The sequence below is a fragment of the Denticeps clupeoides genome, chromosome 5 (assembly GCF_900700375.1).
Source record: "Denticeps clupeoides chromosome 5, fDenClu1.1, whole genome shotgun sequence".
Classification (NCBI taxonomy): domain Eukaryota; kingdom Metazoa; phylum Chordata; class Actinopteri; order Clupeiformes; family Denticipitidae; genus Denticeps; species Denticeps clupeoides.
In genome coordinates, this window is record NC_041711.1 from 17302414 (window position 1) to 17325544 (window position 23131).

Genomic DNA, 23131 nt, shown 5'->3' on the forward strand with positions numbered 1-23131 from the left:
ATTTATAAGAATGGGTGGCTATTTAGATGGGTTGTATGAGTTTTGAATAGAAACTGACCCTATATGTGTATATAGGGGTGGAACAAAGTGGAATCTCAGAATCACAACATATGACTGTTTTTCTTTACATATTCAATTAATCGTTAATTTTCTAAATATACTGTGTTTACCGAGCATGCAGAAAAAAAGCAGAGTAGAATGCCTCAGAGACATTTTTAATATAGCTAACTTTACGTGCACAGGGAGTCAAGAGCAAGTAATTGGCATTCCAAACTGAAGCAGGAGATGTATATTGGTTGGAGAAATAATAATAATAAGATCAAGATAGCTGTGTCCAGGCAAAAGGAAACAATCAAATGATGCAACTATTGCCAATTAGTAAATACTTAGCAAATCATTATATAATAACAATTTGCATTTTAAATTTGACTCATTACAAAAAAGGAAAATACAAAATAACTTGTCAACAACACTGTCATTACTAACAAATTAGATTTCATGACCCTGTGACACTAGTTCTTCAGATCTGAACAGCTGGCAATGATTTTGCAGCACTTTATGATACCAGCTACTGTCTTACCAGCATGAAAGTCCAAACCCACGGCCAGCTGTGTGCCTGAGACGGGCATCAGCGTTTCAGTACTGTCTGTCGGCTCTAACGATATTCCTCTGATACCTTCATGAACGGAATACAAAAGGAAGGAGCCAACTCCTATAGACAGAATAATTGTTAAAGAGAAAGCAGTGAACAGATTATTCTATTACCACATAGTGCCATAAAGAGAAATGGGACAAATATATCCCTTTTTAAAAATATGTTTATATCATAATTACATGGCCACATAATTTTGTGTGTTTAATAATTACCATAGTTTCATACAAATATACATATATTACACTCAATTGTGAACAATTGTAATAGACAGATTTCAGCAGAGACAGTCTTGTTATAAGCTATTGCTGATAATACCCTGCATTTGTTTGTTGGGCAGTTCATCGCTGTACCTTCACATGACATTCGGTCACTTTTGAGGCTGTATCCCACAGTGCACGAGCAACTACGTGTGCTTTCTGATGTTGGGAAGCAGAGCTGGGAACATCCACCATTGTTCACCTGGCATGGGTTTCGTCCTTTAGAAAACAAGACACCAAGACTTGGTATCAGAGGAAACTAACAGCACACACAGAAAAATCATAAACTATCATAACCATTTAAGAGCGACCTCACTCTCATGGTATAGACCACATGAGACTTTAATTAAGTTGATTATGTCAATAATGCCACTGCCTACAGGGATGGTGAGATGTAGGGAAAGGGGTCAGAAGTTCCCGAGACACCCCTTCACAGACACTTCAGCAAGCTCATCTCAAGTGGAGTAATAAGACACACTGGCACTCCCATGTGGTCGGTGTCAAAGAGATAAACGGACTGGCTAATTGGTCTGAGTAAATCGGAAAAGGTACTAAAAAGGTTTACTTTAAAGATGCCTTAATTGACTTTCTTCTGCAGTAGCAGAGCATGCAAGAGTCCAGTCCAATATTGCTAATGGAACTGGCATTAACATGAATGGGAGAGCCATGATGATATATATTTTTTGTGTGAGTAAATGAGTAAAATATATATTTTTTCAATTCACAACCTCATACATTAGTGCTGCAAAACCTTGGCTCAGGTATGACCAAATAAATAGATTTAAAAAAAATATATATATTTTTTTAAATTAAAGACAATTATAATGTTCATTTACTATGTTGGTTTTGAGAAATATCCTCAAATCAGAAACTAAATTTGGTACAAAAAATGCAATATTAAAATGAATGTCTTAATATTAATAAAATGAATTCTATGGCTTCACCTGATATTCCTGTATATGGATCACGGCATTTCCATATGCATATTTTTACCTTTCTGCATTTCCCTGTCATAAACCTTCATATGGACTACTCCAGTTGTCTTGTTCCGCATAATGGCCACATTCCTGCCATCCCTCTTGTTGACGGTTCCCAGTTGTGCTAGAATGTCATCAGCCCACCACAGCTTGGCTCCTGTACACACAAAACCAAGCAGCCTTAGCACACGTAACAGGAGACGAGAGGATTTTCCTAAGTGGTTCGGTCAAACATTTTCTCACATCTGATAATAAAGGGAAAAATCAATTGTCTCGGTGGTGATTTTGGGGTATGCTGGATCCGTTTTCTGGTGTTGATGTTGTCTGCCCAACATTGTATCCACCTGATTTATGTATTTTAGTGAGCCTATTGTCTTGAGTCACGGTCATTTATTGTTTGTGTTCATTTTTGTTGTCCTGTTTGTTGTGCAAGTCGTGTAAATGTGTCCAGTGTTCTTTTCCTACCACACCGATTGCCATTGCACACCAATAAATAACAAATTTACCACGTGCAACAAGGATAAGACAGCTCTCCCTAGGGAGGACTTTCAGATTGTAGTTATTGAAAAACGAAGCCATTTCACTTCCCTCGTTTCTTCATTGAATCAGAATCTGACTGATGGGACATACAATCCGCTACATGCCTGGTGCTTTGTGAGGGACTTGGGACTTTGATGTATATTATTCTTAGCAGGAGGACAATATGTGGCCGAGGGAAAAGACATGACTGAGGGAAAGCAAGCAATTAATGTAGAGGGATGGCAAATGTTTCTTGGTCTCTGGAGCAGAGGCTCATACTGGGAACAGGAAGTAGTAGAGACATGTAACCCCATCTGCAAACTCATTACATGTGAGCTGTGGCCGACAAGAGCGTCTGGACACAACAGCCATGGATGGCATCGACTCGGCACTATAGCACAAACCGCAGCTCTTCTGGAAGATACTGTGCTTGTTTCTCCTTCTTGCGCTCTTTCCCCTCCAGCCCCTTCCTAGACCTGAGTAGGTTACAGATGGTTAAAGCAGGATTATTCTTGGCTTTGGGCTGGAAAGCGAGGAATCTGGATCAAACATGGGAAATAAAGAGGACAGAAAAGTAGCCCAAACCAGCACGTTCTGTTTACACCATTGGTGTTTAGATAATATAAAACTAAAGTAAGGAGTATCTCGTACAAAGCGGCACAACTGAACATAAAAGACTGACGGCTATTGAATATTCCCAACATGCTCAAAATATGATTTCATTTATTGATACCCATTTCTCCCGTAAACAGATCCGCTTATCTAAAGTTTACAAGGAGAAATGTAATGCAGTAGGCCAACCTGGTTAGTAACTTGGTAAATATTCATAATTTTATCATGGCATGTACACAGTTACTATTACTTTTTTATGGTAAATAAAACTTTGAAAGCATCTACACCATGCCTGGACACACTTCAAACGATAAAAAATACACTACAAGTCTCAAGGAAACTGTTTTTTGTTTGTAAGCTTGACAGTCAAATTGTTGAACCTGGCCCTGCATTGTATTACACTCTAGAAGCCATAATTTGTATAGGACTGGAGGTGAAAACTGGTGAAAACGTCATATAATGAAGTTGCAAAAGAAGATGCTCAACAAAAAAATGCTCAACAAAATTAAGATGATTCGTCCATTGTTATCAACACAGGCTACTCAGATGCTTGTCCAATCTGTGGTCATCTCCAAACTGGACTACTGTCTTCCACTTAGCGCTACTCGACCGCTCCAGCTTGGATAAGACCCTTATCCAGAGCGACTTACAATGTGCTTTCATGTTACCATCAATAAAAAAATCAGTTCTGGTTCATTAGGACCCCAATTATGACAACAATTCATTTTATTTGCTTGGTTATATTTTTCCTTACATAAGTTAGTCTAAGTATTCTCTAAAGAGGAAGGTCTTAAACTGCCATTTAAAGTGAAGTGATTGTCACTGTGGGGCAGCACCGTGGAGGGGCCAAGACACAGAGTCTAGACGAGTGTCTTCCACATACCTTAATCTCTCTGATCCTCCAGCACTTCTCCACTGGTACCACCATCTGTTGAGGTACTAGGAAAGCATTCATCTAGACTCTCCTCTGTCTTGACTCCTAAGTGGTGGAATAAACTTCCACTAGAAGTCCGAACAGCCGAGTCATAAAAGATCTTCAGGCGCAAGCTAAAAACCTTCCTGTTTAGAAAAAAACTCTTACTTACACTTTCTATATATATAAAAACAAACAAAACAAACGAAAAAAAAAGACAGTTGGGTTCTGAGATAGTATGCAAATGATATCTACAGACCGGGTCCTAGTGAACAAAATGAGGGATTTCAAAGATGGATATTTTATAGCATGGTGATCTGATTGAGTATTTCTCATTTCCACCCCAACTAGGCCAAAAGTAACTCCTCAGCCTGACTATGAGCTGTAGTTGAACCTAGTCTCCATGGTCTCTCCATCTTGACTGGTAGTATGGAAGGTGGAGTTTACATTCTTCAGTAAGCATTGTCTGTTTCTGTCTCCTATCAATCAGATCTTTTTTTCCTCACACTTGTTTCTCTCTGCTTGCCTCTTTCACTCTATTACTTTCAATTCTATTTGTGTGTCATGCCAGGAAAAGGTGCACACAATTCCTTCTGTTCAGCTTCTTGCTTTCCCTGGTAGCTGCCTCATAGTTTAGCTCTGTTGGAAATCAGATACCCGGTAGATCTAATCCAGTTTGGTCCATGTACAGAATGCTCATGTGCTTTATCTTATTCCTTTTTCATTCAGTCTTAAAAAAAAACATTGGTAAGAGCCATTGTAGATAATATTAAGAGTTTCTCATTCACATTTCCTCAGAAAACTCTCCTCTGAGAGTAAATTAATTATCTATAGCGCAGCTAAAGCCCCGATATCCATGAAAATGAAGCCATTACTACACCTGAGAGAGCTGCAAATCAGATGAAATAAGCTGACTAGACAGTATAGGGAACTGTAACCTTGAAACTAAACAGGTTCATAAAAATAAAAAATATACTGCAACCCAGATAAAACCACAAAGCAGCCACTCATTAATTATTTGGTTGTTCATTGTTGAATATTGTTACAATATAGTTACAGAGTAGAGTTGCACAAAGAATCAGGTTAAAACCAAAATATTAGTCTGCTATTTTTCACTTCAGTCTGAATCAAGAACAGCACTTAAACTCACAAAACGGAGCGTCCATTCCCCTTACTATTTCAAAATAAAACTGTGGATAACAACTCTTGGTTTTCATTAAAGTCATTAAATATCTTCATGCACAAACTAAAAGCTTTCCTGTTTACAAAATATTCGGGCTAAAAACAGCTCTTACGTACGCTTTCCATATTTATCTAAAAAAAAAGCGGTTGGGTCCTGAGTTATTATGTGAATGGTATCTACAAATAGTGAACCACATGAGGGATTTCACTGATGGATATTTAAAACACTAATGTAAGTCGCACTGGGTAAGAGAATCTGCCAAATGCTGTAAATGTGAAATGTTTTGTAACGACCATCCCATTGACAGAAAACAGTTTCATTTCGGAAAGCAGAGTGTAAACCAGGCATGCTTAAGCATTAATAATCCAGAGGCAGTGCTGTACGGTGATGCACCGGCCCCAGTGTGCTGCAGTCACAGGCTGGCTGATTTTTAAAGGCATCCATCAGAGATGAGATGAGATATGATGAGATATTGACACTCCCAAAGATTTCTCAGCCAATCAAAATGGCAGGTTGTAACTCACTGTGGTATAATTAATAGGATGGATGATATAAAGGTCATTAGCTTTAATTCAGTATAACGGACAAATGGAAGATGCACTATGTGGGATTTAATTGGGCCAGACCCTGACATCGCTATTTTGCATGCAGTGTAGTGTGATGCAAGACTGCCTGATTCTACAATAGTTAAATAGCTTTATTTAGGCACCACTTAACATGCAGCAATTAATCTTCCCAGTTCACACTTAATCAATACGAAGCATCATGCACACAAGACACTTCACTCACCCATAACCGCCAGGGCAGTGGCTTTCATTAGCTCTTTCTTCATGGCTTCAATCACTTCAATGTTGCTGCCATCCAAGTTGCATCTGTTGATAGTGCCATTGCCTGAGCTTATCCAATACAGTTTGCCTGATGGGTAGTCTATTGACAAGCCTGTGAAGAAGAAGATGTTTTTTTTTGTACACGGCTACTAGCCAAAAGCAGTGAATATAACCTCATTAAGCTTTCGAAACCTTGAGGACAACTGTACTGTCGGTTATTATAAGAATAGACATGACCTTGTCTTTATTTAAAACAATTTCCGGGGGGACCTTTGATCTGAGCCAGTGACATTATTCTGAATTTCATCTCCCAGAGCGAACAGTTTATTTATGGTGCTGATAAAGTCAGCAAAGGTCACACTTTCCATATTTATTTTAATTCCTCATCACATGAGCTAAATTATTATTATATCCTACAAATGGCCCAGATGTAAAGGCTGTAAAGTATGCTTCTTTCCATTTTTTCTAAATAAGTGTAGGCTTCTTGACCTTGTGTTTTTACAAGTCTTTACAAAAAATAGGCCATCACATTAAAGTAAAACAAAAGAAAATGAAAGGAAGAAATTTTACCAACTGGCTCTTTTTGATTTTGATGCAGAATCTTGCTGTTGCTACCATCCATATTTGCCATATTTATGGTATTTCCATCTGTCCAGTATATCTTCCTGGAATAAAAACAGTGAGTTTTTAACCTTTTAGGCCTGAAAACACAGACGTGTGTTTTCGTGTGTCAGTTGTGCTTTGTGTCAGTCAACCTGCAAGCAAACAATAGTGGCACCTAACATTCTGGAGCATCTGAGGAGGTGACAGATGGAGAAACACCACATTGCTGCATTATGAATTATGTCTGTGAGTGTGTTCCTGTGTGGTACAGATCCTGTTTAACAGTGTGGCTGCACTGGCATTAACAAGTGTGTAATCAATTATGGCACAGTTACAAATGCCTGTGTAGATCCCAACTATTTGCATAACAATGCCCATGTTCATAACAATGGTAAATGCTATTTTCTATACTACTATCTTAGTAACTGCGCTTTAACACTTTGGGGAGACTGATTGACATTAGAAATCAGTCATCATCATGCAGTCTAGTTTATATTTAGATTTAAATACAGGCTATTTGTGACATATTTAGACATATTGTCAAAAATTTTAAATATCAAAATCCTATCATATGCTTCAGATCTACTATTTGGTAAGGTCAATAGGACCTGTCATGATCATCTACAGAAGTTAATAAAGAAATAAAAACAATGTGGTAGCTGATTTTGTCCCCATATAACTACAGGTGTGAACCTTTACAATTCGATTCCATTACGATCATGAATGCCTTGATATTGATGCATCACGATGCAGCCCATTTTCAAATTCAATAGTTAAGGGCTCGTACACCCATGTGGATGCTTTGATTTGGTACAATGAGCAGAAAAACTGTCAGCACAGTACTCCTTTAAATGCACACGGCGCTATGCAGTGGACAGAGTTAGCTATCTGCCCTGGTCCTGATGCAACTCGACTCTCCACCAAGCACAGGAGACTGGTCCAAGCTCCTTACTGTTTCATTTTGTATTACATAAAAGCAGAAACGCGTTGTACATGGCGTGCAGCAGTCAAAGTTCAACCGCGGTTAAGTTCCCGGAGCGGGTACTCAGATCAGGCAGACGCAGTTACTACCAGCACTACCTTTTAATGAGAATTTTTATGCCCCATCCAGAAAATCACCAAGCAACCGATTATTATTGGTTGTGCATCAAGGCAGAAGCGTCCACGGTTGCATCGCGATGCATCAATTATACAATTAATTTCAACACAACTACATTTAGCCTAACGACCTACATAGTATGTGTAAAATGTACATGAAAACGCAGAGAGTCTGGATATCTTACCCTTTATCTGGGTTTACAACTAAGCACTTGGGTTTGTCAATCCCGGTAATGACTGACGTTTTTAAAGAACCATCTAAACGTGCCACGTTAATCTGAGTCTCGTCATTTTCAGAACTCATCCAGTAGATGTTCTGAGACAGCCAATCTAAAGCCAAACCCCGTACATTGAATACATCTGTGTAGGAGAAAAAAATGCATGATATAAGCACCATCATGGACAGGTTGCAAAAAATACCTGAATTCAAACACACAAATAAGCTCTCCTTATCTCCATCTTGCAGTCACATGCTGATATGCATCACAAATCTGTTGTCACAGGATGGTATCACAGTGCATTAGCTACCTCCAGAAATAATGGTTTCAATTTGGGTTCCATTGATGAATGCTCTCTTTATAGTCCTAGTTTTCACATCGGCCCAGTAAATGCGCTCCTCCCGGGAATCAAAATCCACCACTGAGACGTCGTCAATGTCAGGGACCGTTAAGGCAGTAATAATGTTGAGGTAGGGATTGTCAATATCTACTCCTCGGATTTCAGAGCGGCGAGCATACAAAAGGAATCTTTTCAGTGCTGGTGGGAAGAAGAAGGGGGAAGTACAAATCAGTTTTATTGCAATGTCCAGATCTGAATAGCTTGTTTCTATCATTATTTAACAACAAGACGCTTTATACACTTTTAATTGCTCATTCATTAAAATGAATAAAATTGTCCCCCTGAAGCTGTCAAGCATAAATGGACATTCAGTTAATATTGAGGAAGCATTTAACCCACTGAAATAATACATCTAGTGGAATGGATTTGTCTTCAGTAGCTCTATAATTATTTGAATGACATCCACCTGTGGGCAATTATGGAGTTCCTAATTATTTCAGATTGAATAGACATGTCTCTAGGTGGTCCCACAGTTGATTAGTCCTTTCCCAAACTGAGCTTCTTAATGAAGGCCAAGCAGCTTTCAGACAAATTTGTGAAATATATAGAGAACCTTTTTTTATGTGTTGACAGTTCCTGGCATGTAATAACAATTAATGGCACTGCTGGAAATTAAGCCTGTTGACAGTGACTGTCATTTTTTCCAGTTCGTTAAAGACGAGTTCATATGCAGAATACTAATGGGGACACAGGCATCCGGACATCAACCAGTCATATTGCCGCATTTAAGTGGGAGCTTGCCATGCGAGATTGTACTGGGACATTGTGGGTCAGGGAAAAACGAAATATTCATGACTATGCTTTAAGGCAAACGGCTGATATTCCCTAACAACGATACACTTCAATCTATGTCTGTAGGGACTCTTTGACATGTGCACATAGCAGGTACTTGATTTAGCAAAATCCATCAAATATGCATGTCTAATGCATTTTGATCCTGTTTATAATGAGAACTAGCCATAATGTGCCCTTAGAATGTCACAAGTGACCATGTTGCCAGCAGGCTTCGTCAAACTTTCTGAGGGAATTTAACTCAAACTCATGTATGATTTTAAAGAAAAGGTGCATGTGCTCTCTGCATGAACATGTCTTTACCAACACTCTTCAGGGGACCCATGTATGCTTACCCATGCAGGCTATCTTGTTGGCAGCGAGCTTCATAAGGTGAGGACAGAAGCAGGAGGCGGTGCGGTTGTAGTTGAGTAGGCACAGGTGTGAGCAGGGCCCCCGCCCACCATTGGCTTCACATGGGTTCGAAGCTAGATAAGACAGGCATGGTGATAAAAAAACAAATAAAGGAATAAATTAAATGGCCAAGTCTATGACATGTGAATACAACATTACTGACAGCATTTCAATCATTCTTCAGCAAAGGATCATCTGTAAGAAGTCAGCTGTTTTGTTGAAATTAGTGAGTAGGCATCAGGATGTATTTCAGCATTTCAGTAACTCTAAATCAATACCTCGGTAGTCACACTGTGGATGCCAGGTCTGCAGAATAGCAAAATCAAATAATGAAATTTGAAGCTGTGTATCAGTTAAAATTATTTATGTGTTTGTTTTTTATGAACTGTATGTTTCCAAATATACTGCAGTATGCCATATGCACAGCAGATTAAGGCAGAATTAATATCAGACTGCTGTAGAGTGTCAATAAAAAGGGCTTTTTATGAGGCTTGACACTTGGTACTGGAAATATTAAAGGAAAGCATTATTATTTTCCCTTTTTGTCTCCTTAGATCATGAACGTAATCATGATACAATGATGTTTGGGTCATCAAATACAGGAGTTTGAAGACAGTGCGAGTAAAGCAGGATATGTAAAGTGTAAACAGTCTTCCCAGAAAGCAGAGAAAAGCCAGAGGGAATGATGAAGAGATGTCCAAAGGATGAGTAATGTTCAAACAGGCCGAACAAAATCCTTCCATTGCCTCTTAAAATGAGCTGCTTTTAGCAGCTGGGAACATCACTTTGAAAAAGATTTATTCTATCATAAGCCATTATACTTTTCCTACAAAAACACAGATAACCTTGATCCAATGCCTTTGTTATTAGCTATACTGTATCTCAAAATACCAGGAAAAGTTTAACATCTGAACCTTTTAGACATTTCTTCTATTTTCATCTTTTCATTATGGACAGACCAAGGTGAAAAGAGACATGTGGCACATAAAGCATGAAGTGATATCCCCTTTAAGTTGTATAACCTGGAAAAAAACTCGATCACCACCCCTATTCCCTAACTGTATTGATACAATGAAGATGAAGAGCAAAGGGAATATGAAATCTTCCTCAGAAATAACACAGTCAGACAATCAATCTTCCATTCGTACATTACGAAGTTCACTTCGTGATTTAAGAGTTCACCTAAATCAGTGTCTGCTGCCAGGCATTTAGCAAAATGACATATGTTGAACAAAATGTGGAAGCTATTATGCAAAAGCATTTCTCTTCTCCATGCCTTTGCATATCTTTTCCTGCTTTCCTGTGTACATTTGAGAGCTGTTTTCCAGACCAAATTAAACACCCTGTAAATGAAAGGGCTGGACCAGGTTGTAACTTTATTGTATCATTACTTCAGCCACAGCCTTTTAATAGAATTAGCAGTGCAATTATGCTTTCTAAGGACGACTCTTTCCTTCAGCAGCTGGTAATTATAAAGCCTTGGGAATGCAGGTTGGATCTCCATCAGAGCCTGATTTAATTGTGTTTATTTATTGGACATTTTGGCAATGCATTCACAATTTAAGCAAGAAAGGTAAACCGATCCAATTAAAACAATTAGGAGCATTTCCATAGAATAGCACAGGATCAATGTCAAAGACGTACTCTTTGTCAGCTTTACCCCATTGTCTCTGCAATTTTTGAATACCGCTAATTTTCATCTATTTGTGCTTTAGTGTAAGATTTACCCTGCGGCTGGCGGCTGGGGTGGAATATCTGCAGGTCAAACGGCTGGGCGCTTGTTTTCTGGATGACTGTCACATTTGCCCCAGTCCACTTATTGGCTTTGGTCAGTGTGTTCGTCCTCCAATCTGTCCAGTATACACTGCCACCATACAGCGACACAGCAAAAGGATGCGACAGATACTCGTGTCCCCTCAGAATTTCAATGACACCGCTGCCATCGTAGAGCGCTGAGTAAATGGCATCAGAGCTGCAAAAAGACAGAAAAGTGTTTTTATACATCTCAAATGCCTTGGAACTATAAATCTGTCCCGTCATATGGATCCGATCTATCACAGGTACTGAAACCTTTTATACACATATACATATCTGAAAGTATTGGAAAATTGCTGAGCATCTCAAACTAGCAAGGTAGATGGAGCTTTTGATTTCTGTTAATAACAACAGAGATGGGTGTGCTAAGAGTAGTGGAGGGAGAAAAGAGAAAGAGAGAGAGGGACCTCTGATTGAAGAAGAAACAAAGTGCAATTTATGATCCATGCAATTATTTATTCATTGCTTGATATTCATCAATGCTACATTGTGTGTAAGTATCCATTTATTCATAAATCTGTATAAATATTTCATCCAGAGTCTGGTGAGCAAGAGTTTGTTATAAATTACACTTCATTGTTCTAACCAGTGGAGGCAATCAAATCCCATTTTTCAGAAAGTAAGTAATATATCAGCCCTTCCTGTTCATCTTCAAACAGACTCTCACATGTTTCCTCAATCTCATAGCTTTCATGGAAAAAACTTTGTCTTGTAACCTCTAAAAAGTAACCTGCTGCTTACTTAGTAGCTGACGTAACTACTTACACCACAGAAAATGGCAGAAATGGTTGCTGGCTGATGAATGGGTGTTTAGTACTTACTACATGTCTTGTGTCCAGCAGAAAAGCATTATCAGTGATGGACTTGGTAATTCAGATGAACGAGGCCATCAAAAAGCAATCAGGGCTAATCAATTTGCTGAAAGACAACAGCGCTGTTTCGTGGACTCAGGGGATTCCAGAATTAGTACTGAAGTATTGGTAGAACTAAATTCTAAGATGAGGTGAGCACCAGCCTTGCCAGTGTTCATAAGAGCATCCAAAACATGATTGTAATATGAATCTTTGTAGAGAGAACAAACTGCTAAGCACTTTGCAATTCTAAACAGCTTTCAGCCACTGGCAGTGATAAAATTATGGAGACAATGGGACCCTTGCCACCACTGACAAGAAACTGCTTTTGTATGAAAGCCTATTGTCTGAGTCACAGGAAGCCTACAATATTGCTGTCCCTCTCACACCTATTGTCTGGGTAAATGGAAGTCTGCAGCATGCCTGTCTCACACATGTGCAACTGCCTTTTGTTGTGCTTTGTAATATTCATTCTTGATATAGACCACAGTGATGCAATAAATTCTCCCCAGGGTGGATAAAGGCTGAAAAGCTGGGCATACATTAACTTCTATTGAACACCAAAACATCAAGAGAGTCACTGCATCAGATGCATCAGACAAATCAAATCCAGCTGTTTCATTGTGAAACATTTTTAAACATGTAAAGTGAAGAAGGTAGCTGGAAGAGAGATGATTATATCCATCCTGTACTCATCAGTTATGAAGTTATGACATAGGAAAGACCATTTCACCTGTTTTTATTCCCTTGGTATAGAGCACAGTTATAATAGTTTTGGATTTTTCATTAGTTTTAGTTTTTATTTCGTTTAGATTTTTTTTTTTCAAATTCAGTTAGTTTTAATTAGTTTTTAGAGGCAGATTTACTAGTTTTTATTAGTTTTGATATTTTGAAATTGCTTAGTTTTAGTTTTTATTAGTTACAGTGTTAGTTTTAGTTTTTTTTTTTTTTTGTAAATTAGGATATTTGTCAGGTGCATGAATCAAAATCACCAGAATAGCCTTATCCATCTTAGCTCCGATAAGGTTATTGACTCTTGCAGCTCCGGGTGTTTTTAATTTTGGTTCGAGTGAAGTGGTGAACTTTTTGAAGGTAATCGAGTCACACAGTCGTGTAGACATTCCAGTCTTAATAAACATATTTACCAATGCTGCTTCTCATTTGTGGTGTTCCTGTGTATTTACTAGCCAGCAGCTACTTGGTCGGTGGTGGAAGCAGTCCATTATGGATGCTGTAGTATCACGTTCCTTTCCCATGTTACCTGGCCTGGCTACCGCTTCTCTTTCGGGGGAGGGCGGGCGAGAGGCTAGCTTGTTCAGGTACTCTTGGTTCGCCTTTTTGTGTGAGCTTTTCAAATGGACTTTCAGATTCGTGGGGTTTTTCCCCTTGAGAAGTATTCCACATATTGTATCACCTGCTTCTACAACAAGGCACTTACTTTTATTTTTGCCACTGTCATAATCAAAGAAATCCCAAATAGGACTTTCTTCCGCTTTCTTCCGACTTTCGCTGCAGCCATCACGCTAGCCGACTATGGACACGTGACGTCACAGACCACGTGTTACCATAATGGTCAAAAACCTGGCTTAAAACTGGCAGCGTGAAGTAAATAGATTTTCATTCAACCCAAAAGGCTTATTACAAAGACGAAAACGAAGGACGTTTTTGCTATAATATTAGTTCGTTTAAGTTCGTTTTGTATACACACAAAACCGTTTCAGTTAGTTTTCGTTTTTGTTTTAACTCTTTATTTCAGTTAACGAAAATGCTTTTTCAATTCTAGTTTTAGTTTTATCGTTCGTTTTCGTTAACTATAATAACCTTGGTATAGAGTATGTGCTACATCACCCAAATTCATCATCCTTCAAAAGGATCTTTCAGAAGGAAACAACAAATGAATGAAACAATGAATTTCACATTCGACAAGTTTTAAAGGCCCTAGGTTCATTTTAAACTATTACAGACAGTCATTTTAGGTTTACTCAAGCACATATATTTTCATTAGGCTTTTTGGCAGTTTGGGGTCATGTGGTGACAATATCCTGTTTAACATTTTGCCCAAGTACTACGCTAAACCGACTGGTCAAGAGGTCTGGAAATGTTCACTCTATTTTTTTTTTTTTTTTTTTCACAAAAAAGTATGCCCTTATTTTTGCATTCATGCTAAATTATTTAACTCTGTGGCCAGGCCAGCTGCCACTGCTAGGGGCATCTTTGAAAATATGGTGCCATATCCCTCTCCAGCATTGTTTCGTACACTTGTAAAAACATTTCCATGAAATATACAGGCCGTCCATCAGGCTGTAAGAGCATACCGTGCATCTGTCCACACAATTCTCATCTCCAGGTGATCCACGGTCAGTCCGTTGGGCCAGGCTCCAATCTCCATGTCTCTGTGCACTACGTGTCGTCCACTTCCACTCATGGATGCTCCCTCGATTCGAGGGAATGTGGCATCCCAGTCTGTCCAAAACAGAACACTAAACACAAAATAATCCAATAAGACCATTCACTTGATTATACAGCAATTGCCCCAAATTCAACAATGTAAGCTCTTTATTTGGAATGTAGCAGTCAGTAAATCAACCTAACCAGGACAATCATCATGTCAACAAGTAAGTAAGTGATTGTCACATATGATACACAGCAGCACAGCACACGGTGGACCCAGTGAAATTTGTCCTCTGCATTTAACCCATCACCCTGAGTGAGCAGTGGGCAGCCATGACAAGCGCCCAGGGAGCAGTGTGTGGGGACGGTGCTTTGCTCAGTGGCACCTCAGTGGCACCTTGGCGGATCGGGATTCAAATTCTGATTACGGGGCCACTTCCTTGACCACTAGGCCACCACTGCCCCAGAGGTAGTATAACCTCTGAGATGTTATGATGAACAACCCTTTACCTAACACTTTAACGTAGATGTATCACTATTAGACGGTTTAATATACAGAAAGTTTGTATGACAGTCATGAACCTTTGATCCTCAGAAAAATATTGATTGATATGAGCAATTGATCCCCCCCCAATAAATTCAGAAAAGAACAATACACATTTGAAAAAATCCTATAATGGCGTTAGGTCACCAACAGCTAATGCTCAGCTAGGATTTACCACTGTCTGACAATGTGGACTACTCTCTGGACAAAAAAATCTTGAACATTGTCAATAAAGTGAGAATCATGTTATCTATGTATAACTTGTGTACAATAACTTTGCCATAATGAATAAAGGAATTCAAAAGCACATATAAAAGTTGCCTGGCATTAATACATTATTAATACTGTTAGTTAAGGTGATGTTTTCATTTAAAATGACTAAAAAACCAAGTGACATAGTAACAAATCTTTTTATGTCATTCAGAATGTTTAGTGTTAACGTACTGTAAAATTACTCAAATTGATAATTGAACAACAAATTAAACAAAATCAGATTTGCAATTATGGTCAGGCCAAGAAAGCATGGGATTTTTCCTGTAAGAATGTGACCTTCAATTAAATTGCTGAATTTTTTTTATATCTTTTTAAAGACTGTGACAAATTCCTTTTTCATCCATACTGGCATTCCCACACAGGCTTTATTAACAGAGTTCAAGGTTTCCCACCTTGAGCATGATGTGAGAGGAAATTAGCTGCCATGTGAATAAGGTTAGTGCCATTTCCCCGTATGTCTAAGCTCTGTTTCATATCCATTCAGAATCTATGGAAAACACTGAACTCACCCATGTGCAGGATCGAGGGCTATAGCTCGTGGATGCTCCATGCCACCAGCAATCAGTGTGGTCCGCATCTCCCCGTCCATTTTTGCCACCTCAATCTGGTCTAGATTGCTGTCGATCCAGTAAAGATTCCCTGCAATCCAGTCTACTGCCAACCCTTCTGGAGTGGCCAGGCCGTGTTGCACAACCACCTCGATCCCTGTGACACCTACATGACGAGCCAGCAGTTGATCAGAGAAAAGCATGCATGGTCTTTTAATCTTTCCTTGCTATGGGGAGAGCACATGTTGTTTCCTGAGCACCATAAATCTCTGCACAAGTATGTCACTTTCCTTTAAAAAAAATGACAGCATCGTCCAACTCCAGTACGATAAATTGACAAAAAGGGAAGCAACTTCCCATGAGGTCTATTAAACATTAACAGTTCCCTGTCCTTCATATGATTCAACTGTTTCACATTAGCCATGCTTTCTAAGGCCCCTTCTGCTGGATTTGAAATATTAACAGCAGAGAAGATGGAAAAGACATGGTGTGGTAAACAAACAAACACTTTTTCTCTGAACCCCTGCCCCCAGCAATTGCTGAAATCTTTACCTCCAGCATCTGATAATTTCCCTCTGTATATTTTATCCTCCACCACATCAGTCCAGTACAGAAGACTTTGATTGAAATGGAAGTCCAGGGCAATGGTGTTTCTCAAGCCTGGGACCAGGAGGTTGTAGTCGCGTTTATGAAGGTCTATCCGTCTGATCTCGTGCCGGATAGAAAATATAATGAAAGCCTCAAAGGGATCTAGGCAAAATAGAAAAAAATAAAAGTGCGAAGTAACCTTATTAAACCGAAGGCACAGATAAAAGGCACAATTTTGCAAGAATATTCTCCACTCATCTTTTTTTTCCCTGACACCTTCCTGCAAAAACACACACACACACACACACACACACACACACACACACACTAGTACAAACCCCAATAACTACACAAACACAATCAATCTTATATTAGGTTTGCCCTGCTGCATAACATGTTAAATTAATCTTGCAAATTAAAAAGAAAATACAATAAGTTGCCATTAGAAATGAAATTATTCTGATTAAAAAATAAACAATCCAATCCCTCATCTGTTCTCATTCATCTCTTGTTCTTCAGTCCTCAAGCTTTATAGATGTATGCTAGTGAAAGAAAGGGACAATGAAACATGATAACTGAAATAAACTTTTTCATTCATTCCTTAGAAAGCGGTCTGACTGAACCCAGCTTGTCCCTGGAGCAGATCAGTAGATCGGTGATGCTGGTACAAATATAAAAAGAGCCTTGTTTTATTTTTTATTTAATTAGACAAATGCTGACTGCACACAATTCCACTACACTAATGCAACAAATAATACATCCATAACTCAAATATCAGGATGAACAAGCAAAAGCTACAGACCAAGCTTTGTGTGATGCCTCAGCACACATCTTTTCAGCAAGGGTTAGAATTTTAAACCGATAAAAATGCAGGGTCCATACCAGCAATCTCCACACTCGCAAACAACAGAAAAAAAGCTGAATAAGAAAAGTCTGGTTTGCTATACAGCGGTTGCAAAGAAGCACATTCTCATTCACGCAAATTCGTTTTGAGTAGTGCAGAAGACATGCATTGCGTACAAGATGTGTGAATGTGTCCCGCCCTCATGCACTGCACAAAGCACCGTTAGAGTCACAGCCCACATATACATTCACTGCAGAGAAGATTCTTCATTCCACCTGGCCTCACTTTCCAGTCCCGCAAAAAATAACTGCCCACGCATCCATAGACACAAAATCCATAACACGGCACTCCATGCCTGTAATTTCCTCTGGATCACTCAACCTGCTCAAGGTGCTCCTTCCCTCCAGGAAAAAAACTGGAATAATCTCCCTGGGACTTTTTTCATACCCAACCACGGTTCATGCCCCACTAATCTCTAGTGTCAGAGAAGCACATTCCCTGACCCCCACCACCATGTGTGCTGAAAGGATAGTGCAATCCACACACCACCTACCATACAAGTCCCATTCAACCCCTCATCTGAGGCCTAATTATTTTTAATGCAGCAGGACTGATGAATCTTTTCATGACTACATCTAGCAATTCAATAAATTAATAAATACGAATCTTGCCTCAGCTAAGGGATTGTGTTCTGCAGTTTGACTTCCAAGGTAAGAAACACTTTTTGACTGAGACTGACATGAATTTGGTGCAACTCGGTCTCATCATGTCAAGCAGCAAGCATCACGTCTAGAATATGAACAGCGTTATTGTCCCGTTACCACACATAGTGCTATTCAGGTAATGAGTTTTTTTTTTTTTTACCTTAGAAGAATGTAGTGATTTTATTCATCAGTATATCTCAAGTATGTGATACAGCAGTTGTATGATAGAAACAGTTTTTTAAAACAGCCCAAGGCTTAGCCTACGGCTGAATCAGTTCCACATGGACTGCTCTGTGTGTGAGAAATCCTGGTGCTCAGCCCCCACCCCCCCCACTCTTTAGACTGCAGAAACATACGTGATGGCATTACCAGAGCTAAGCTCTCACTATAGAAATATCAAGCAGGTAAAAGCATCTGACATTTGCCGTTCCATTCCACGCTAGACAGATATAGCCTTCATTGTACTCTGACACATACGGCCAGATAAATAAATATTGTTACATTGACACAATTCTTATCTATACACCACCACAATGGATTTAACATCTGAGCTGAGCAGCCAATTGTCACATTAATTTTGGTCCCTTAAAAAGTGTCAGGCACATATTCAAAATACCTACACCATTCACCTGATTTAGATGTAAATACCATCAAATGAAAGCTGAAAGTCTGTAGTTAAAGCACATCTTGTTCATTTTAAATCCATTGTGGTGGTGTATAAAAAAAATTAGAATTGAGTCAACGATGTATGGACCTGACTGTAAATACTCTGGATGTTATGGAACTGTCAAGCAACTCAACTCAATTATGAAAAGCTGCGTTTCATTTCAGGCCATGGAAAACTGCAGAAGGAATTGCTGGACTATTACAGAAAATGTCCTAATGTAAGACTATATGAATTGAAATCATCACTGTAGACCTACTTACAGCTCAATTTAACCAGCCTCACTTAAACTGAACTGCAGCCAGTATGCCCGGGTTGAGGCAAGGAAATGTCATTTTAATTTCAAAAGCATAATATATTTATATGTGAATTTGCAGGTGACCACACAACCTTGCTATTTAAACGCCTATATGGGGAATTCTGCTTATTGCCTCGTCTTTGCCTGCAAAAAGAAAGCTGAACTTTGGCCAATCAATACAACTAATTACCCATGAGGCATTTTTTGAATTTTGGCAAGAGATAGGAATAACCCAACCATGAAATGTGCTGAACTAGGAGTTTAATTATAGTACTTTTGTCACGACTACGGACTTACGGGGGAAGGAAGCGCAGAGGTCTGACATGCTGGGAACGGGGTTTTATTAATACAAACAATAACGAAATACAAATAAACAGCGGCGCGGTGGCCGAAAACGATTTAACTTAAATAACGAACTAAAACTAACCCGTAGGCGTGTGGCGATTGCCAGAACTCAAAACACATATGAATCAAAACCAGGTCAAGTTCGTGCAGAGTCCACGAAAATGCCAGCGACCCCGAACGGGCGGAAACTTCCGGCATTTATGGGGCGTCAGGATTGGGTTCCGGTGTGGAGCCCAGCTGCAGGCAATCCTGACAGAGCCCCCCCTCCAAGGGCTACGTCCTCGGAGCCCCAACAGTACCATCAGTGGAGGCGGCGGGGCGGACGGCGGCAACCACAGGGCTCCTGCCCTGCTGTATCCTCCCCTTGGAGGACCCGGTCCCTCGGGCTGGCTCCCCGGCGTGGTCAGGCGTGGCGGCCCCGGTCCCTCGGGCTGGCTCCCCGGCGGGGGTCAGGCGTGGCGGCCCCCGGTCCCTCGGGCTGGCTCCCCGGCGGGGTCATGCGTGGCGGCCCCGGTCCCTCGGGCTGGCTCCCCGGCGGGGTCAGGCGTGGCGGCCCCGGTCCCTCGGGCTGGCCTCCCCGGCGGGGTCAGGCGTGGCGGCCCCGGTCCCTCGGGCTGGTCTCCCCGGCGGGGTCAGGCGTGGCGGCCCCGGTCCCTCGGGCTGCTCCCCGGCGGGGTCAGGCGTGGCGGCCCCGGTGCCTCGAGCTGGCTCCCCGGCGTGGTCCCCGCCTTGGCGGCCCCGGACCCTCGGCCTGGCTCCCCGGCGTGGTCCCGCTTGGCGGCCCCGGACCCTCGGCCTGGCTCCCCGGCGTGGTCCCGCTTGGCGGCCCCGGACCCTCGGCCTGGCTCCCCGGCGTGGTCCCGCATGGCGGCCCCGGAACCTCGGCCTGGCTCCCGGCGTGGTCCCGCATGGCGGCCCCGGACCCTCGGCCTGGCTCCCCGGCGTGGTCCCGCATGGCGGCCCCGGACCCTCGGCCTGGCTCCCCGGCGTGGGTCCCGCATGGCGGCCCCGGACTCCCGTACCTGCACACAATAATCAGGGCCGATCCATCTGGGTACATGTGGGCCCTGTCTCCACACGTCCCCTCTGACACTTCTTGTGTCACCCCCTGCACCGCGCAGGGAGATTGTCCCAGAGCCTCCGGCGACTGTTCCAGGCACCCCAGGCTGGTGCCTTCTGGGACTATGCAGCCCCTCTCGCTGCACGGCCCTGGTGCCAAGGGGGGGGCATTGCCAGACCATCCGGCTAGCCCCTTCTGCGTCCGTTGGGACAAGCAGGCCCTCTTCCTGCCTGTCCCAGCTGGGTCCTCATGCCTACCCGGGGGCTCTATGGCGCTCCACCCCTCTGGAGGCAGACGCAGGCCCATGCCTGGCCCGCCCTCCTCACTGGCTACCGGAGGACCCAGCTCCATCGCTTCCCCACCTCCCCTCCCCTCAGGAGGAGTCCCCAACCCGAACTGCACCCCCCCAAAAAATTCTTTGGGGGAGCACCCCCCCCGGCTGGACTTAGGGGTACCTTGGGGCTTGTCCACCTCGCCTTGGACCAGCACATTCGGGTCAGGAACCTCCTCCCTGGGGTTCGGCTCCGCGGCTGGGTCGCCATCTGGTGGACACAAAGAGGGGAAGTGGGGGCGACATACGGACACATATGTCACACAGACACACACAGACAGAGACAGACAGAAGAGAGGGTCGTCTGGCTCCCTCTCTGGGCTCTCCAGGACCTCCTCAGGGGGCACAGCCAGGATCTCGGGAGGTGCGACCTTCTCGTCGCCCGCCAGTGCTTGGTCTTCTTGCCCCGGATCCTGACTGGCGCTGGACGTGGTGGAGGGGCAGAGTTCGATCCCTGGCTCAGGCTCTGGCCGATCAAACTCCGCCCTCAGTCTCTGCTGGAAGTCCCGAAAACTGCTGTCTGTCTCTCCCTGTTGCCAGAGGGCTGCGCTCCAGCCCCATGCTGACCCAAGCAGACACGAGAGGATGGTGGTGGTCTTATCAGTGTCTGCTGCCCCACTGAAGGGTCCCGGGACAATTGGGCTGTCCCACATGGGGCTGGGCACGTTGCTGGAGATGGTGGTAGGTGTGTGGTGTGGAGGGGGGTGGACGTCTTCTCCAGCAGGTGTGGATGCTGGTGCTGCGCTGCCATTTCGCTGGGGAACGTCCGGGCAGAGGGAAGGCGGGTCGGCGACTGGAGCAGGAATGGAGGATTCCCTGCGAGGCAGTCCCGGCAGCGCAGTTGCTGGCTGGCGACATCCCGTCGCCCTCTTCCACCAGCTTTCCTCACACTGCTGGGAGGGACGTGGGTCTCCACGGACCTCGTGACGATCCTGGTCGTCGTCCGTGTCAACCTCGTACCCCCGGAAGTCACATGGGTCATCACGGACGCCGCGATGATCTCGGACGCGCACGCTGGGCGGAGCCATCCCGGCACCGACCGCCCACCGAAAATCCACGTCATCATCGCTTTCGTCATCCGTGTCCTCCCACCGGTGACTCCGAGGGTCGTCCACCCTGCGGACATCCTGGACCCATGGCGCGATAAGCTCCCATGGGCAGTACTCTGGCCATTCGGGCTGGAGGCTGCCCACCTCCTCGCTGGAGGAACGCCGTCGTTGTTGTTGCCGCTTCTCACCCCCCTGGAAGTGACGTGGGTCCCCACGGACCTTGCGACGATCGCAGACTGGTGCGATGGGCGGAGCCCAACTCTCGTCTCCCGTGCTCTCGTCGTCATCCGTGTCGTCCCAGTCCACGGGGAGCCTTGCCAGCAGAGCGCAGAGTTCTTGGCTCGACATGCCGAAGATCGTGGGGGTCGCATCTTCTGCGCTCGCTGCCCACGTCACTTCCTCGCTGCTGCCGACGCCAACGTCCTCGCTCCGCCTCCTCACCCGCCCGCGTTGTCGCTTCCGGGTTTCGCGGAGTTTCCCGGGGGTGACGTCATCACGCGGCGCCGCGTACCACGGCTTCTCGGGGAGAAAACGCTCGACCAGAACGGGCGGCGCGTCTCTCCCCTGGCGTCCGCGTTCGCCGCGCCGGGCTGCGTCCTTCGCGGCGTTTCTTCTCCTCTGCTTTTTACCTCTGCGCTTTTGGGGGGGTCGCTGGCATTCTGTCACGACTACGGACTTACGGGGGAAGGAAGCGCAGAGGTCTGACATGCTGGGAACGGGGTTTTATTAATACAAACAATAACGAAATACAAATAAACAGCGGCGCGGTGGCCGAAAACGATTTAACTTAAATAACGAACTAAAACTAACCCGTAGGCGTGTGGCGATTGCCAGAACTCAAAACACATATGAATCAAAACCAGGTCAAGTTCGTGCAGAGTCCACGAAAATGCCAGCGACCCCGAACGGGCGGAAACTTCCGGCATTTATGGGGCGTCAGGATTGGGTTCCGGTGTGGAGCCCAGCTGCAGGCAATCCTGACAACTTTGTTTAGAATCTCATATATTTCTGTGTCTATTTACTAAAATAAATAGAAACAAGTGAAGGGGTATATTTATTATAAAAATACAATATAATTAAAATAAAGACCTATTTCAAATAGTATATGACATGTCTTTTCATAATGGTGTGGTCACTTGCCAATCAAGAGGAGGGTTCAAAGAGCATCTGTCAGAACTGTATTTGTATTTATTTTACGCATTTAAAAAAGTTGAAAGTGATAGCACATGGTGACACAACAAAATGTGTCCTCTGCATTTAAACCATCACCCTTAGTGAGCAGTCGGCAGTCATGAACAGTGCCCGGGGAGTGTAGGGACGGTACTTTGCTCATGGGGACCTCCGGATTTGAAACCGCAATTGAACGACTATGCATCCGC

At 43.0% G+C, this 23131-nt stretch overlaps 1 protein-coding gene across 3 annotated transcripts in view; it reads right to left on the reverse strand.

Moving 5' to 3' along the window:
* The window catches only part of LOC114789682 (low-density lipoprotein receptor-related protein 1B-like), a 186110-nt gene that overhangs the window by 88464 nt on the left and 74515 nt on the right, over nucleotides 1-23131 (reverse strand). For all 3 annotated transcript variants that reach the window (XM_028978929.1, XM_028978928.1, XM_028978927.1), the window contains exons 24-35: nucleotides 16422-16619; nucleotides 15831-16035; nucleotides 14429-14593; nucleotides 11175-11419; nucleotides 9390-9521; nucleotides 8173-8400; nucleotides 7830-8004; nucleotides 6514-6608; nucleotides 5906-6055; nucleotides 1906-2046; nucleotides 1006-1131; nucleotides 581-712 (exon numbers count right to left, since the gene is read on the reverse strand). In XM_028978929.1, coding sequence (XP_028834762.1) covers nucleotides 581-712; nucleotides 1006-1131; nucleotides 1906-2046; nucleotides 5906-6055; nucleotides 6514-6608; nucleotides 7830-8004; nucleotides 8173-8400; nucleotides 9390-9521; nucleotides 11175-11419; nucleotides 14429-14593; nucleotides 15831-16035; nucleotides 16422-16619 — 1992 coding nt within the window. The remainder of the gene's footprint in view (nucleotides 1-580; nucleotides 713-1005; nucleotides 1132-1905; nucleotides 2047-5905; nucleotides 6056-6513; nucleotides 6609-7829; nucleotides 8005-8172; nucleotides 8401-9389; nucleotides 9522-11174; nucleotides 11420-14428; nucleotides 14594-15830; nucleotides 16036-16421; nucleotides 16620-23131) is intronic.